Source organism: Apus apus, chromosome 1 (assembly GCF_020740795.1).
Source record: "Apus apus isolate bApuApu2 chromosome 1, bApuApu2.pri.cur, whole genome shotgun sequence".
NCBI lineage: Eukaryota > Metazoa > Chordata > Aves > Apodiformes > Apodidae > Apus > Apus apus.
This window is the reverse complement of record NC_067282.1, coordinates 77680638-77698686: the sequence shown is the minus strand read 5'-3', so window position 1 is coordinate 77698686 and position 18049 is coordinate 77680638. Positions and strand designations below refer to the sequence as shown.

Genomic DNA, 18049 nt, shown 5'->3' with positions numbered 1-18049 from the left:
GAGCAAATGAATGCTGTAAGCAAACTCGACTTGAATTTTGAAACATTAAGGGCTGGTGTCAATCTAAGCATTGCAAAGTGTGGCCCAGGGTCTGTGACACAAAGTCCAGAAGTGGGATATCTTGGCTTCGCTGCACTGACAAAAGTAGTTGTTGAATTCTGGGGAAGAATGCAAACTAAAAACTTGCAAGGTAACAGAAACAGAAATCACAAGCCTAAGTATAAGACATTAATGTCTCAGAAAAGAAAAACACAGACATGGAAAAGTATAAAGACCTTAAAAAAAATTAAATTGTGCAACCTCACAAAATAAAGAGTTAACCTGTGACAAGGAGCAAGGGAGGCCAGCACATCCCTAGCTGATTATCAACTGCTGGTCCAACAGAGACTTATCAGGTGACTGCACTGAAGGTGATTAACATGCTATTGCTTAGCCTAGCAACACATTCTTTTCTAGATACTGCACATCCTAGTGAACGAAGACATGCTGTACTTTTAAACTGCTTGCAAAGTCTCTGTATGCTGCCAAAGAACCTTTCTGAGAGGTTTAGAACATGAAACCAATCAGGTATTTAAGTAGTGTCTCCCATAATCCTGACAAAACTGAACTGGTTAAACAAACCTATGTTAGGGAATTCATTCAAAAGAAAAACTAATTGGAGAAAAGAAGTAAAAGAGGATGAAGTATAGACACAAGCATTGTTATGGTTCAGCATAAAACCCAATAAATAGACTCCAATTCAGTACTGTCCAGTTTAGAAAATGGTTAATCTTCACTTTAACACCGTGAGCAGCTGAAGAGCTGACTGACTTTGTTTACTACTATGCCACCAGGCACATCTGAAAATTTACCAGTTAGCTTAAAGGCAGATAGTTTCTGTGTTTGTTGCATGCAAGACTGTTGGTCACTCTTATAGTAAGTCAGGATACAAATTACAAGGCTGAATTTAACCCTTTTAAATTAACACTGAACAGTTTCTTTGAGTCTAAGACGTGTATTAAAGGTTTTGTTCTCCACATGTCCTCTGCTAGGAGGCTGCCAAAATGGTGAATTACCTGTTCCCGTTGTTGACCAATAATCTGACCGAAGACCTGCTGCAAAGAAAGAGAGTTTTGTAAGTCTTCTCATTTGCCTAACATCCAGAATTCAGTATTTGATTCAATTACACTTTAATCCTGACACTAAACACAAAGGACAAAACACTTATTTCCATGAGGGAAGTTGCCAGAACCCCCTTTTTTTTTTTCAAATTCTGCAATCATCGTGGGAGATATCATTTCCCATCTCAGTGCCTGAGGCAAGAAGAGACTGAATGTCAATTAAGCAATCAAATTTGGTTAAAGGACTGAGACAGAGGTACCCAGGAGGTAATTTTCTCACCCTTGGTCACAAAGTATTTCTCATTTTTCAGTGGGACAGAGTCATTTTGATAAAGGTTGTTCTGTGCTTAGTTGATTAAGCTGAGAATAACACATTGCTAATTTCTTCCCCAGATAGGAATGGCACACTTGTTTAGTGAATGGGCAGCTTTATAATCCATTTTTTAATCTTTAATGAAAGGGTGATAAGCATACAATTTTCAATTAAGGGGCTAAAGTTTGATTTCTGTGGAAAACTTAACACTTCATCTTTTTATATTTTTAAAGCCTAATATACTAATCCAAATTTGAGCTGCCTACAAGGTGTCAGGCTTAGGTCCCGATTAAGCACTCCAAGTACAGGAACTTTAGCAATCAGAGTTTACAAGGATACTTTGTACCTTGATTTGACCTCAAATCTGGTGTTGATTTTCCTTTCCAAGACTTTGGTTTATTTATAGAATTTGCTACTCCAAGATAAAAATATTTGCTTAACCAAGTGTTTCCTCAGGGATGTGGGTATGTGTTAACACCAACCACTTAGTACAATGGAATCCATGTCGACTGCAAGGCCCTGAAGACTTCCCACCGAAGTCCGGTTAACAACACTTGTCTGAATGGAATCCTTTAGAATGGCAGCCACACAATCCTCACACAGCACTTGCCCTTTGGCCTGCGGTACCACAAATACAATCCAGAAATGAATAAGAAGGCCTCCGTTGTTGTTGTAACTGAAATAAAAAGGTCCTACAGTTTATTATTGTGTTGAAAGTTTTCTGAAGACTAGACTCCTAACAACACTAGCTTCTGAAGTAGAAACTTAGAAGTATATGGTTCTTTTCCATCTTGCCTTGTAACTTTTATGTGCTGAATGTATTTTTCCATCCCCAAAAAATAAACAATCTAAAAAAATAGAAAAGCCCAAACTGCACGATTCATACCTAGCTGGGAATCTTTACTAGGCTGATTTCCTGAAGGCTCCTGACTTTTGAGATCTGTGGAAATTATAATAGCTACTTTAATTAAAGCTGGTTCATCTCCTAAAGATCAAAACAAAAATAGTAGAATTATCATCTCCAGAAATGCAGAACTCTGCATTGCTATGCATCTCACCCTGTACTGTGCACTGAATATGTAAGAAATTATTTCTATGCTATTTCGGTAACACAGTAGAGGCTGTGTATGGTCATCCTAATCTTTACATCCTGGAGGGGAGAAAGAAGTCCAAATAAAATATATCACAGAAACTCCTGTTCTGAGTCAAAATTGTATGTTTCAAAAGTATTGGAAGAACTAATCCTCTAGCATTAATTGCATATATAATTTCAAAGTAAGCGTTCTTTATTGCAGTATAGAAAACTTCCCCTTCATCTGTCAGTAGACAATTTTTTTACCAATAACATTAGTTATAAAATATGTGCAACTTAGAGCACAACACTGTATTCCTGACTAAGAGCATGTTTAAGTGGTTAAACTTATGTATGACCTATTAGCCAAAGTATCACCAAATCTCTTTAGAGGCCCTATTTCTGTTTATCTTAGATTATACTCCTGGCAGATGAAGAACTACTTATATGACTTTAGTTTGCCCTTACTTTTTGTGAAATGAATTGGTATGGGTTATAGATGTATTTTACAATCAGTGCAAGTACATAGCAAAGAGATTAAATCATAACCACCAGAAAAAGGCTTTTCTTATGGGCTCATCATATTATATACCATCCAGCAGAAATGTAAATACATTAACCACACTTTTACCTGACTTCAGAAACTGTGGATTGCTTGTAAAATTTGGAGAAAGAGGAAGTTGTGTAGACCAAGTTCATCTGAAAGAGAACATGTAAAGATTTAGCATTTCTGAAAATCAGCCATACCTCACAATGTTATATGCCTAGGCTTCCCTAGGAACATTGTCTTTTCCATCAGGAATATGCAATATGCACACAATTCCAGATGCACATCAGCCAAGCTAGGCAAAGCAGCAGAACAAGAACAAACCAGCTCTTATTGAAGAGCACCCATAGCAAGTCCAATATTCCCAGGAAACATCTAATCTTCTACCCATGGCCAGTTGACATGTACAGCAATACTTTTTCCAAATAAACTCAAATGAGTTTTGAAAAGGGTGCACATTCTTTGCTCAGGAATTACCAGTTGCAGAGGGTTTCCCTGTCCTGAGGCTGAAACTTCAGGTCGGTCTTCAGGAAATGAGCCTGTGCTCAGAACATTTTGTGTGTTGCTACTGAAGGTGCAGTTAAAAGTAAACATCAGAGATTTTTCCAAAGAATCACTGAAAGACTGAGACTGGAAGGGGTTTCTGGTCAAACCCCTCTGCTCAAAGCAGGTTCAACAACACCAGGTTGCTCAGGGTCATGCCCAGTTCCAAGAACAGACTCCACAGCCTCTCTGGACAACTGTGTCTGATCACCTTCATAGTTTTTTCTGATGTTTATGTGGAATTTCTTGAATTTTGGTTTATGTCCATTTTCTTCACTAACAGCTTAGTATTAGTATATTTCCTTCCAATACACACAGTATAAAGCAAGTTTCTGATTCCACCAGTTCTTTGATGTATGTGATACCAGTATGACAATAACCTTCCTCTTGCTCGAGAAAGCACCGTTCTAAAGCCACAAGGTGGCATGTACCTCAAGCTGTTCAGACCTCATTCTGCTGCTGATTGGTTAAAATGAATGCCCAAGGGTCTGTAACAGAATATTTTGAAGCAAAGACTGTAAAGACTGTTAGTTCCTAACTTTCAGTGTTTGATACAGGAAGTTTGAACAACTATTTTGAGCATCTAAATAAAATTGGTTGGAGCTCAGTCTTTCCCAAGATTATGCTACAGGGGATTTTTATGTGTTACTGTTATGACCAAAAGGTAAAGGAGCCTATCTTGAGGGGTTATTCCACTACTCTCTCAAAGCCTCTGTGCCAGCAGCCACAAACAAAAGGGATTCAAGGAAAAAACAATCAAAACCCCGAATTCCCCACATCCTGACTAGCTATTTTAGTCAATAGTCCCATCACCATGAAGCACAGTTTCAGCAAAGTTAAGAGACAAAAAAGAAATTCCACATTACATTGAGGTAGGAGGTTGTGACACTGGCAGTTCACACCTGCTGTCTGTCACCTCTCTCCATTATGTGCAACAACAACAGGATGCTCCAGGACAAGAACAACACACAGGGCTCACACTAGGTCCGGAGCTGCTCCTTGCAGAGCAGGGGAAGGATGTGTCTTGTGCTGGTTGTCTGTTATCCCTGCCTGAAAGCACTTCAGTTGTAAACAAGCAGGACTAGAAAAAATAGACTGTCTGCTTTCAGGTATTTCATTATCCAGCTTTTAGAGGGGGCATGCAGGGGGGGAGAATGGGGGAGCACAGGGAGGGGAGAACCAAATGGAAAACAGAAAAATGAGTTCAGATTATAAAATGACAAAACCTTAGTAATTATTAAAAAAATATCTTGGTTGCATCTGACTTTTCTTTGTTTAGCAGTTTTCATATTATTTCTTGAATCCTTACATGGAGAGTATGACATTTCCTGGGATTCATGTCTTTTTCCTCCCTATGCCAAATTTAAATTCCTTTTTAATCAAGATTCCCACCCCTCTCTTCCCACTACAGAGCAATCTTAACTGCCTACAACAAGATGCTATTTCTGACTGATGCAAGTGTTTGAGAAGAATAATTGTCTTTACAATACCTAGCATTAGAAGGAAATAAAAATGTAAATATGTTTGAGAGCTCTAGGGAAATTACAGAAGCTCTAAAGCAGAAAACTGGCAGCAGATATCAATTTAAATGCAAAAGACTTCATCGCTTTAATGTCTCAGAAGTGGCAATTAAGTTTTGAAGGGTTTTTGTAGAGTTCTATTCATAGACACCTATTTGTGGGGGGAAATATATAACATTTTTAGTAAGTGTAAAAGTCAAACAGACCTTTTCAAAACTCAGTTTGTGATTAGCAAATTGAAAGCAGTCAGTTCCTTCCTACCTCCAGAAAGATATCCACTGTACATAGTCTTCCAGAGGGGAAAAAAAAAAAATAAAAAGAAAGAAAAAAAGCATAACACTATAGCAGACACAATGGCACCTGGAAGCCACACCTCTTGTTCACAGCTCTGATCTTTTGTTAGTCAAGCAGCCCACTCATCTTACCACATGCTGCACATTCTGTGCCATGGACAGGAATTCTTTTGACTCCTTCTGCCTATATTCTGGGAGAAATTCTATGTTGGCAACACGAAACAGTCCAACAAAATACAATGCATCTTTGTTTTCTGTCTGAACTGCAAGAAACATAGAAGACAGTTAGCCACCATTTTATTTTTTTTAATAACAATGAGACATTTTTCCGGTTAAATTCTTAACTAAATAAATCTATTCAGCTTTACCACCCTACAAATGAACCAGCATAATGAAGGCAGTATCAACATCCAGATTCTGGAGCATCCCTAAGGAATCTTAGGCAGTAATGAGCATCTGGGATCTCAAGAGAAAATAGCTTTTGCTGCTCAGTTAGGCATATCTGTATTTTACTGCCCTTATATTTCTTTTCATATATTCTGAATGAGAGACAAAGGACTTACTTGACCATCAGCAGGCCAAGAAACCCAGTGGAACTCAAAGTTTATTAGGAATCAGGATTATAGGGGCTCTCAGGTCTGTGCCATCAGCTAGCACATAAAGCATGTTTTGCATAACACTTAACATTTTTTTCACACTTCTTAAAGAAAGCTATGCCTGCTCTTATAATTACTTGTTAAGTCTTAACAAAGACAAGAAAAAGCCTTTCAGGCCCCATTTAAACAAGTTCCACTATATTTAAGAAGCAGCCTTCAAGACAAGTGAGATCCTTAACCCAACTGCAAGTGGCTTTGGGGATGGTGATGCATGAAACTGGCATGAGCTTTCAGCCACTCACCAATGAAGAGCCACAGCAATGTCCAGGTTACTACTCCTAAAATGAACAGAATGAGGGTAAAGAGAATGATTTTGTTTTGAAAATTCCACAGCAACTTATCTTTTTTCTTCAATTTCAGTTTGCCATGCTTTTTCCTTGCCAGAATCCTCTTTGCCAACTTATCTTCTGCAGTTACCATTTGAACTGAGATGTTGGCTACCTAAAACAAGGATAAAGGCAACAAAAAATGTGGAACATTTCTAGCAGCAGATGACTGAACAAAAACTAGAAGAGCTTCCCACATATATTTGCCTGTTACTGCACATGCACAACTATAATGAACTTAGTAGCAGTCAGAAAGTAAGGTCCTCTTCATCCAGACACTTGCATATGTAATATGGAGTCAGTCCCTATTGCATAAACTCACAAGGTGCCCTAGGATTACAGCTCAACATGCAACAGCTCCCCAGCGTTAATTGTATGAAAGAATGGTAATTTCCTTGTCGTACCCCATTGGTATAAAGTAAATTAACCCTCTAGACCAGAAGGTAGATAACATTTAATTACATCGCACAGTCTGCAGCTGAGATGCTACACAGACAAGTACTGCAGAACAGCAGCTTTTCAACAGCAGCTAAGTAACACAACCTATCAAGGTTTCTCATGACCCAGATCTTTGCTTTACTTATGCAAGTTTGGTGTAAAAGCAGACGTGCAGTCAGCCATTCAATTCTACCCTCGTGTGAAGTGGCAGGGAGCGGTTAGCATGATATTAAATAGTCAGTCCTTGGTTTCACACTTGTAATTTCCCTGCTAAAGAACTGGTAGACAGGTATATGCACACCACCCAGCCCATGGTCAAAATGACAGTGCTGTTCCTCCCCAAAAATAAGTTTTTAAAGCTACTTTCTTCTCAGTCCAGAACTATCCTAATATAAGTAGGCTCAACCTATTAATTAATTCATCAGAAAAAAATGTCCCTGGATCCTTTCAGGATGAGTAGCAGTGGGTATGAATACATCCATACTTGCATGCCCAGCTGAGAAGTTCCCTCCAGTGAACAGGAGGACACAGCACAGGTCTTGCTGGGATGGAACCTGGACAAAGTCATGATCTGGATATCCAGCCCCTTAATAGTTCATGTTGAACTACAGTCCTGTATTTTCTAAAGCTAGATTAAAATGTTTCCTGATCATCTTAGTTATGTACAAAAAACTACTATATGACTATTTATGTATTTGCAAAAGCAGTTTCTACATCCTATAAGTATCTTATCTCTCTACAGTTTGGTTTGTTTTGGAAAGCCTCTCTGTACCAGACACTCCCCCAGGCACTTTCCTCTGTGGGAGATAATCAACGTACTTATGCATACAAAAAATGTCTATCAATTGTTGCAGGCACAGCAAGAGTTATTGGAGGAAACTCAGGAAAAATATTCCAAAACACGTTGATGCTAGTGAGAGAAAGGCCTCAGGAAGCTGCCTTAGAAAGTTCCCCGTGGGTCTTCCATGGATCCTCCATGACTGGAGGTGTTGACAAACACCAGTCAGTAATCAGCAGGAAGAGTTTTAGTGTGAAGTCTCTGAAGCACAAAACAGACTTTGAGACAAAAAGACCTGGCTCAGGACCTCATCTTTACAAAGATAAAACTGAACTTCACCATGTTATACATAAGGAAACAGCTTTTTTTTTTTTCTTTTTTTTGCTTTTTTTTTTTTTTCCTTTCTCATTTTTCTTTTGTCTTCACCTTTGGTATAGTATAGTGCATTTTAAGGGCATTTTCAAAGTGAGTTTTCCCTACCTCACAGCTATTCTATGCTACTTGTGAGATAGGACCTACTCAGAAGTACACCATCTCTCAGCAATCCAAGTTAAGAATCTCTGACCAATGACAACTGAGCCTGGAGAAGAGAAGACTTCAATGAGATCTTGATAGCAGCCTTCCAATACCTGTAGGACACCTACAGGAAAGCTAGGAAGGGAATTTTTACCAGGGTGTGTAGTGATAGGATGAGAGATATTTGTTTTAAACTGGAAGAGGGTAGATTTATGTTAGACATTAGGAAGAAATTCTTTAGTGTTAGGGTTGTGAGGCACTGGAACAGGTTGCCCAAGGAGGCTGTGGATGCCCCCTCCCTGGAAGTGTTTAAGACCAGGTTGGATGGAGCTTTGAGCAACCTGGTCTAATGGGACATGTCCCTGTACATGCAGGGGGTTGGAACTAGATGATCTTCTAGGTCCCTTCCAACCCAAACCATTCTATGATTGTATGATAGCTGGTGTACGACTTGCTCAAGATGCAGATAGGCTCCCTCTGCTGAGGGGGAAAAAGAAATGCACCAAAGAGACTACAACCACAACAAACAGGTGCACAGACAGCAACACAGGCCTTGACTTGGGCAGATCTGGCTGCTCCCTAAGCTCAATAGACCCTTCCTAGTCCCTGCAGAGCTACAATGGGGAGGCAGTGAAGAGAAAGGCTGCAACAAGCTGCCAGGTTATTTACCATAATTTCATTCTTTGATGCCTCTCAGAAGGTACACTGCAAGTGCTTGTGGCCTGTTGGAGACTAAAAGATGTGGGCAGAGGACTCACTTTCATCCCTACTAACTATATGTCACTTCAGGAGGGAAAAAACTATAAAAGTCAGGAAGTACTCAGCTAAGAACTGCACTAAGTTATCAGTGTGGAGTGTTGAGTTTAATACAGTGGCTACAAAAAAATTAGGTGCTGATGGAGCTTGAAACCCTGGAAATGACAAGCATAACTACTAGCCATTTGCCAAAGTGGTGATGTGAAATAATCTACAACAAGTGATTGTTTCCTTCTGCCCAATGCTAATAGAGCCACATATGAAGTACTGTGTCCAGTTTTGGGCCCATCAGTACGACAGAGATGTTAATAAACTGAGGTGGTTCTAGGGGAGGACCACCAAGAGGTGAGGGGCTGGAGAATATGTTGTACAGCAAAAAGCTGAGAGCCCTGAGGTGGTTTAGCTGGAGAAAAGAAGGCAAAGACAGCATGAATAAATGTAATTACAGATTTTTCCCCGTCTAAAGTGGGTTAGGGAGAAGACAGAGCCACACTTTTCTCACTTCTGCACAGTGAAGAGACAGCCACAGCAGTCACACATGACTGCAGAGGAAATTCCAGCTAGACTGGGGGTGTGGACACACACACATATTTCACCATGAAGGCCAGGCATATGCCATGCCAGAGAAGTCAGGGAACTTCCATCCCTGGAGATACTCAAAACAAAGTGGAACAATGGCCCAAGAAATCTGTTCTGGCTTTGATGTCAGGTCTTTTTAAAAAAACAAATAAACAAAAAGAAAAAAACATTCAAAATTCCCCACCAACATAATTTTTTCTATGATTCTCTGTTATTATGCCCTAGTCATGTTTTCAATAAGAGTTCTGTGTATTCTTACAGAGAGAGCATAAGCAACATGATCATAAATACCCTGCATGTCCCATAGCCAAATCCAATGACTAGCAGTCTTTGTCCTAAGAGTAGAGGTTGTTAAAAGATGAGAAGAAAAGTGAGTCATAAGTAGTAATGGGCAATCAGACCTGGTGGTACACTTTATAATTTCCTCAAAAAAACCATGAAAACCCTGAGCTGGAAGATTTCTGACTCATAGCTTCTATCTGGGTAATTATCTGCACTTGTTTTGCACGTTCTCAAGCAGGGCTCAATGTGCCAGTCTTCTGTATTTTTTAAAACCTCCTTGACTACAATTCTGTTTAAGAATGAAAACCAAATTGCCTATTTGTCTGCTTAAAGTTCTGCTCTATCATGTAAATGTCCCTTATACACCCCCAGGTGTTCAATAGGACAGCTTGAGACAGTTCAATGAAAGCTCAGTTCTGGTATCTGAAATTTGGGCCACTTTGATTATTATTCCCCCAAGAATATTTTTTATTTAAGTTTTCCATGTCATTCCTTTTGCAGACCTAACTGACAGATCTATTCTTAAAAACTTAATCCTGTCAAGGATCATTAACGACAGCTCAAGGTTGACATCACTGGACTATAAGTATGCACTTGAAACAACTAAGGTCTTCATTGCATCTACTGCAATTCTAACCTTTTTTTAACAAAACAAAACAAAAGCTACAACAAAAACATGCTTCATATATCAAGGTTTGCATAGCAAAGTTCTCTTTTATGCAGGATTCATAGGAACATTGAATACTATATGTGCTACATTTTAAATCTTTCCTGAGGTTATATTAGTTTAGCGTAAACATTTCCTAGCAAGAAAATAAAAAGTAAAGTCTAACTCTTCCCTTCCCTCAGTAAGGATCATGATTCTTAATTTAGCTTTCCTCTTGGTTGCAACTTAGTTCTTATATTCTAGAACTGGTTTCCAGATAATCTTGCAGTTTGACAATCACCATACATTGAATTATTTAATTACTTCTTTGTCATAAGTTAATGCTCATGTAATAATCCCCTTCTGTATCTTTTTGGGGAAAAGCAAAACACTTGACCTGTTTAATGTTGCTTTTCTTGTCTAGAAATTGTTTTCTGTTTGGAAAAACATGCTGCCATGACACCAATATAAGCTTTTCATACTATTACACTGATAAGCCCATTATTTCAACTGTCTGAAATTACATGTTACTGGCAATCTGGACATAGACAGACACTTTCAGACTGAGCTATAAAACAGAAATTTTTACCAAATCTGTGATATTAGCTTTCGTACTTCAGAATTAGATCACAAAAGATCTAAAAGTACCAAGAAGTGTATGAAATCAAGAATGCTTAAGTCACCTACTTACACTTTGTTCATCTTCAGGTTTAGCTGCTGGCTGATCATTTTTTTCATCCATTCCAGCAGAATTAATTTTATTGCCTGTCCGAGATGAAAAAGAGTCTTGCGTGTTTTCTCGGTCACCACTGCTACTTCTGAAGGTGAAGACAGTTAACAGCAGTGTCCAGGACCAAAAGAGGCATCAATTTACTTTGATGAGTTTCCAATTGTAACTTCATCTGCCCTATTGCTCCTTTGTGAATATTAGAAGGACACTATCACATAACATCAATTAGACATCAAATTCAGACTGAATAAAATAGGCTTTTCATAGTCTTTTAAAAATGAAATAGACCCCAACTTGTTAGAACACAAAACCACAATGAAAAAAATCTATACATCACTGTAATTTCTCAAAATTAGTTGTATGAACCAGAAAAGTAGTAGGTAAAATGTATATATGAGAGGAAAATCGTGCAACTAAAAGAAGGAAAATCAGTGTGCCTCAAGCAGGAGTGTTGCAAATTGCAGATAACAACTGCAAACAAAGAAGAGCATTTTGACTCTTTTCTAGAATTTTGTAATGTATCTTTTGAACACTCAGATTTGCTTATTTTACTGTAATGGAGAAATTAACTCCTCCAAACAATATGTTTTGTGTTGCTAATACAGATCAGGCTTCAAACTGAGAATCTTTTTTGTAATCAGATGCAGGAAGTCACTCGTACCATAACAGTTCCATCCTATTTTCTTTGGTAATTAAATATTTATAGAGGATGTAAACCAGTACTTTCCTCAATGGATGCTAACTATAGACCTGTCTTTACTTTTAAGTGATTAACAATCTCAATGCCTTCCTAGGGTCATCTTAAGAAACAGCACTGGAGAAATGCCAACTTTTTATTTAAAAAAAAACAACACAACCATCTGTTAATTTATCATTGAAGATATAAAACCTAGACAAGCAATCGTAAAACAACGAGCAACACAGTAATGTAGAAGTATAGCATAGAAAAGATGTAGTCAGACCTCGTAACAGTAGAACTTCAGGCATGAACTATTCTCTGCCTGTGTGACCAGCAATAGATAACTTAAACTATAAGCCAAAAAATCCTGTAGCTTTATATCGTACTTGTAAACAAAAATATTTCTTGTCTGTGCGTTAGTCTACGGCTTATGCTCTGAAGCACAGTATTTACATCCTCAGTCATTTTTTGTTACTTATTCTAGAACTGTAACATATTTTAAACATATGAAGCTCTAGACCTCATTAATGCTTTAGTAGCATAGGTAAATATATTAATTTATTCCATATTACTACTTATATTTGCTCCAAACTCCCACCTTTTTTTCAATAAGAATTTTTTGGAGACTACTGTTGTCTCTTAAGGGTGCTTTTGCAATTCCCAAAAATCTTCCTCTATCCTGTGCTCAGGGAGTTCCTATGATACAAAATAGTATTCAGAAGCTGGTCCGTAGATTAGAAGAGCATTGTACATAAAAATATTTTCTATTTGTCAGTATCAAAGTATTTTGCATGTGTATTTTATGCTCTAAGGAAGCACAGTTATAACCTCCAGACTTCACTCTTCTTCAGCCATTTAGCTTCACATCTTTTCCTGAGAAGATAAAAATAATCATGGTGTTTGTTACTTAAGCAGCAAAAAGAATTAATAAAAAACTGTAGCACTAAACCTATGCTTTAAACCGGTTAAGGAAATTACATGCCATTTTCTTTAGATTGTACAGAAAGACCTAGGTGGAAGTTATTTCTGTTCCTTCATTGAGGCAAATTATATTATTATGCATCTTTCACAGAACTAAGGTGTATATGGGACCATTTGTCTGAAATTAATAAATGAAGTAAACAAGTAGAATTATGGAGAAGTAGGAAGAGCAGAAAGTCCTCCAGGTGCAGATCCTTCCTGCAACCCCTGTAGGAGACTATGCTGGAGCAGATGAATATTACTGAAGAACTGCAGCCCATGGAAAGTCAATGCTGGAGCAGAGAAAAAGAGTGAGAAAGAAGAAGCAGCAGATAAAAACAATTGAACACTGACCACACCCCCATCCCTACTGTGCTGTTCAGGGCTTGGGAGGTGAGTGAAGAAATAAACTCGAGCCTGGGAAAGGGGGAAGGAACAGTATTGTTTCCATGTTTGTTTGCTTTTTTATTTCCCATTACCCAGGTTAATAGTTACATTTTGGGGTTTTTTTGGCAATAAATTAAGTCAGTTTTCCCCAAGCTGAGTCTGTTTTGACTGTGACAGTAGTTGGCAAATACCCTCCCTGTCTTCATCTCAAACTGTTATTTTTCTCTCCTGTTCTTCCCATTTTCTCCCCCAATTCTGCTGAAGAGGGGAGGGCAGGACTGCGCAGCTGGGTGGGCGTTTGTCTGATAGCGACAGATAACCCACAACAATGACGCAGTATCTGGTTCTTACTTTTAAACAGCAAAATTAGGGTTTGAGATTTTTTTCAGGATAAGTGCATTCTGTTTTCAAGTAAAGCTAAGAACAAAGAGCTTAACAGACTGAAATAAAACATCAACCACATTAGAAATAAAAGAATCTTACGAAAGCGAACACTGCTGTTTCCTTTTGTTTCATTAGTTGCAGGTTCCTTGCGTAAAAGAAGTCTAAAAATTAAAAAAAATTCAAAGCCAATGTAAACCGTAAGATTACTCACCCTAGTTGCCCCGATAGATACCAGTGATTCCAGGTCAGCTTGAAAAGTTAAGGAGCCAATTATTAAAATTATTATATAACATGAGCCAATTATTCGTGCTTCCACATAGATCTACCTGACAGGGCTATTGGCTGTAAGTCGTTACATTGTATGCATGAACTGGTGTTAGACAGTTTGATTTTATCTCCTGCATCAAAACAAGATTCTTTTCTCTTTCTAACCTAAATCAACATAACACCTGTGTTGGTTAGTTTCAGAAGCATCCTGTTTTCTTGCCCTGGTCATGGCTTCCTGACCAGTTGCCCCTCCTCATGTTCTTGAATCACAGAATCACAGAATCTTAGGGGCTGGAAGGGACCTCGAAATATCATCTAGTCCAACCCCCCTGCCAGAGCAGGGTCACCTAGAGCACATCACACAGGAACGTGTCCAGGCAGGTTTTGAATGTCTCCAGAGAAGGAGACTCCACAACCTCTCTGGGCAGCCTGTTCCAGTGCTCTGTCACTCTCACAGTCAAAAAGGTTTTTCTCATGTTTATGTGGACGCTCCCATGCTACAGCTTGCACTCGTTGCCCTTTGTGCTATCATTGGACATCACCGAGAAGAGCCTGGCTCTCCTACTACTACAAAACCCACTGTCAGAAGTCACAGACTTCTCAATTTATTCACACAATAACAGTGACACTTGGTTTTACTCACCTCATTCTTTCTTAAGGCTGTAGCTTCCATATGTACATCTGGTGAGGCCACATCCTGGAGTATTGTGTCCAGTTCTGGGCCCCACAATTCAAGAAGGACAGAGAACTGCTTGAAAGAGTCCAGCGCAGAGCCACAAAGATGATAATGGGAGTGGAACATCTCCCTGATGAGGAAAGGCTGAGGGAGCTGGGTTTCTTTAGCTTGGAGAAAAGGAGACTGAGGAGCGACCTCATCCATGTTTACAAATATGTAAAGGGTGAGTGTCAGGACAATGGAGCCAAGCTTTTTTCAGTGATGACCAGTGAAAGGACAAGGGGCAATGGATGCAAACTGGAGCATAGGAGGTTCCATGTGAATATCAGGAAGAACTTATTTACTGTGAGAGTGACAGAGCACTGGAACAGGCTGCCCAGAGAGGCTGTGGAGTCTCCTTCTGTAGAGACATTCAAAACCAGCCTGGACATGTTCCTGTGTGATGTGCTCTAGGTGACCCTCCTCTGGTGGGGGGGTTGGACTAGATGATCTTTTGAGGTCCCTTCCAATCCCTAGGATTCTGTGATTCTTTGATCTGTCTGGCAGCCTGACTTTCTGTTTCCCATCTCTCCAAGACCTCCACACAACCAGGGGCACTTTGTTAGTCTAAGCTGGGACCTCCCCTCAGTTCACTGAGTCTGTGATTAAGGAAAAGGCTGCAGCAGATCTATGTGACAGCCTCAAGCCACAGCTGAAATCTTTGCCTATATTACTTTAAAATTGTGGAGAAAGCCAGGATACCAGCGATGTGGCTCTCTAGGATAAAAAGCTTGTCTTGTGCTGCACAAACCTAGTGCTATGCTAGGAGTGAGGTAAGGTTCATCTCACCTGTCTCAGACTGTCTAGAAGCTAGGCATATAAATCCAAGCTTGTTGTTTAGACTCCGTTTGTTTTTTAGATTCATTATATACACAGTGGTGACAGAGAAGCTTTCAAGACAGAGAAGATGAATCACACTTTCACCACTGAGTACAGATAGAAGAAAAGGACAATTATCTTGTCTTATTTTATAAAAGCTATCACCTAAAAAATCCTCTCAGTGTAACAGAAGTCTTTCTCTTCTGACCAAAGCTGCCTTCATGATCAGTTCAGACACAGTCTTCTGTGCTCTAACGATAGGAGCCTAGAGCCAGCCTGCCAGCATCAGCCCACTAACACATCAGCGTCCTCTAGAAAGCTACTAACCTCAGCATGGTATTTTTTCCACACTGAACATTAAAAGTGACAGTTTGCTTGTATTTCAGGAGCTCCCTTTGCTAATCAGCAATGTCTAACAAACTACACAAAAACATGGGAGGAAGAATCCATACACAATGCAAAGTTAACTCTACTAAAACATTATTTTAATACCTACAAGAATTCTCTAGCATATTGCTGTTTTTCTTTAATCAAAATTCAGGTAAAGCACAGGTCATCATATCTGTGAAAATTAAACAAGGGTTTAAGTGGTGACTTCCAATAACATTTAAGAAGGCACTCATAAAGATTTTTAAGTTGAACAATTTTCATCAGAGCTGACACAGACTAACACTGTATGATTGCATATTTTGTAATTTCTTCAAATTACAGCCAAGATTACTTCCAAAAGAAGAAGAAAGTTTTTGGCTGTCCTTCACAATAACCCAGCTCAATTTGTTATTCAGCTTCATTTTGAACCTAGAGAAGGTCAAATACCCATGTCTTCTGTAAGCAGGTACTAGTATGGTATTAATAGTCTGCAAAGATCTGTGTACACCCTGACATGTTACTAACATTTTAGATACATCTCTTCCATCACAGGAGACAGAACCAGCACACAACAGGTGTTTCTTCATTTTTTTGGAAGCTGCAGTTGCAAGCAAGTTGAAATGAGACTTTTATCAAATATGGCAACAGGTGGCAATTGATTACTAAATAATTAATAATTATCTACTAACATAAGTTTCATACCAACTTTGAACCTCTTTCTCCTCCTCCACTGAATGAACACCATGTTGCTTGCTTTCAAGATCTTTGTCGTTTGGAGATGCAGCTTTGAATTTATATTTGCTTTTTTTCTCCTTTAGCTGTTACTTAATTTCTGATTCCTGACTCTTGACTATGCAGTAGAGGCCTTCGATGTAACAAAACGGTTTCTGATGGACAAAATAATCTTGGAATTTACAGGCAATTGAGCTGTCTTCAAAGATCCAAAGATGAGACATAACTGTCATTGACAGAACACATCATCTGAAAAGAAGCAGCTGACTGCCCTGCATAGCAGCTTCCCTGAGAGCTAATAGAGCTATTTTGCCTTGCCTGTTCAGACTGAGAACAGCTTAGTTATTTGTACCCCCATCAATTTAAATTAAAATAAAAGAGCTAAGTGAGCACATTCTTTGGGCACAGCATCCATTTATCAGTCTGTGGCATTTTAAGGACAGGCAAGCCCTGCTATTTCATCCGTTTATGGTGTTGCACCACACACGTCTAAACGGCACCACTAGCTAATTTTACCCTCAATTTCTGTCTTGCTTATGTGAAGCTGAACAGCTATGTATGGCAGGGAGCAGGACAAGCAATATTGACACAGCACATATGAATCATACTACAGATTAAATATGGCTTGTTAGGAGAATCACAGCACTGGGAAACTTGCTGCATTTCAAAATAAAATAACATATACCAAAGGATAGAGTTTCTACAATAATGGGATTGACCCAGCTGAGCTAGCTCTCAAGCCAATGATCACACACTCTATGGAAGCCAAGTCCTGGCAGCACTTTGGCCAAGCAAAAACAATGTTTGTAGCTTTTCAGGTGATGAGATACACTGATGTGCAAACTCCATCTACCAGAGTACTCAGTCATGTGTGGTTGGATAGGTTCAGGCCTGAGCTGAGTTTGACAAGCCAAGTCAAAGCACTTTTACTGGGGAATGTGTCTGTGCTCCTCTCTGCAGAACACACTTCAGCTGCTGACCTGGTCCTTCAACGATGCCCTGTTGAAAGTGAACAAAGACAAAATTTAAAAGTTCAAGGCTTTAACTTACAAGAAATGCTGTCCAAAAGCATTGATACATGAGGCTAAGACCCACAGAAGCTGTTATGATTAGTGGATACCCCATTCTCTACCATAAAACCCTATGTGCCATGTGGAAAGCAAACAAGAAAACATCTCTCTTCCCACACTTTCATAGCAGTCTGTTGCCATAACGAATTCCCAGCTGAAACAAGGCTACCGTTCAGTGCAAGAGAACCAAAGGTACCTCACCCATGTACACAGGACTGCAGTGTCTTTCCCAGGAAACCCTGTGTCCCAGGCCTCCACAAGTCTCATGCCTAGCCCCAGTGTTTGCCAAAAAAGAATTTTCCCTATCAAATGATAATGTAATCTACTTGTCCTGCCTTTCCACAGTTGTGTTTTCCTTACAATTAAGCAGAGATTATCTTTGATACCCTGGAAGAAAACCAGAACTGGAATTTTAATTCCTTGTCTTCCCTCTGTCTTTCAGAAACCTACCCATGCTCCTTCCTTTCAGTCTTGACCTTTCATCTTATTTCTGTTTCTCTGATCATCTCAGCAGGAGGACAGAACACAAAAGCCTGAAAAAACTAACATAACTGGAGCTTTTTCTGGCTTCA

General features: G+C 39.2%; 1 protein-coding gene across 6 annotated transcripts in view; it reads right to left on the bottom strand.

Annotated features, from left to right (window-relative positions):
- TMPRSS7 (transmembrane serine protease 7) overlaps positions 1-17404 on the bottom strand; it is a 40824-nt gene extending 23420 nt beyond the window's left edge. For 2 of the 6 annotated variants that reach the window (XR_007890341.1, XM_051627503.1), the window contains exons 1-8: positions 16378-17404; positions 15803-15868; positions 11057-13754; positions 6287-6485; positions 5521-5651; positions 3117-3184; positions 1896-2089; positions 1056-1094 (exon numbers count right to left, since the gene is read on the bottom strand). Coding sequence is in view for 5 of the 6 variants with exons in the window: in XM_051627503.1 (XP_051483463.1) it covers positions 1056-1094; positions 1896-2089; positions 3117-3184; positions 5521-5651; positions 6287-6485; positions 11057-11107 (682 nt within the window). In the remaining variant the exon portion in view is untranslated. Of the gene's footprint in view, positions 1-1055; positions 1095-1895; positions 2090-3116; positions 3185-5520; positions 5652-6286; positions 6486-11056; positions 13755-15798; positions 15869-16377 lie in introns of all 6 variants that reach the window. The other 4 variants (XM_051627485.1, XM_051627479.1, XM_051627494.1 and 1 more) reach the window with 4 other exon arrangements.
- Between the last annotated feature and the right edge of the window lie 645 nt (positions 17405-18049).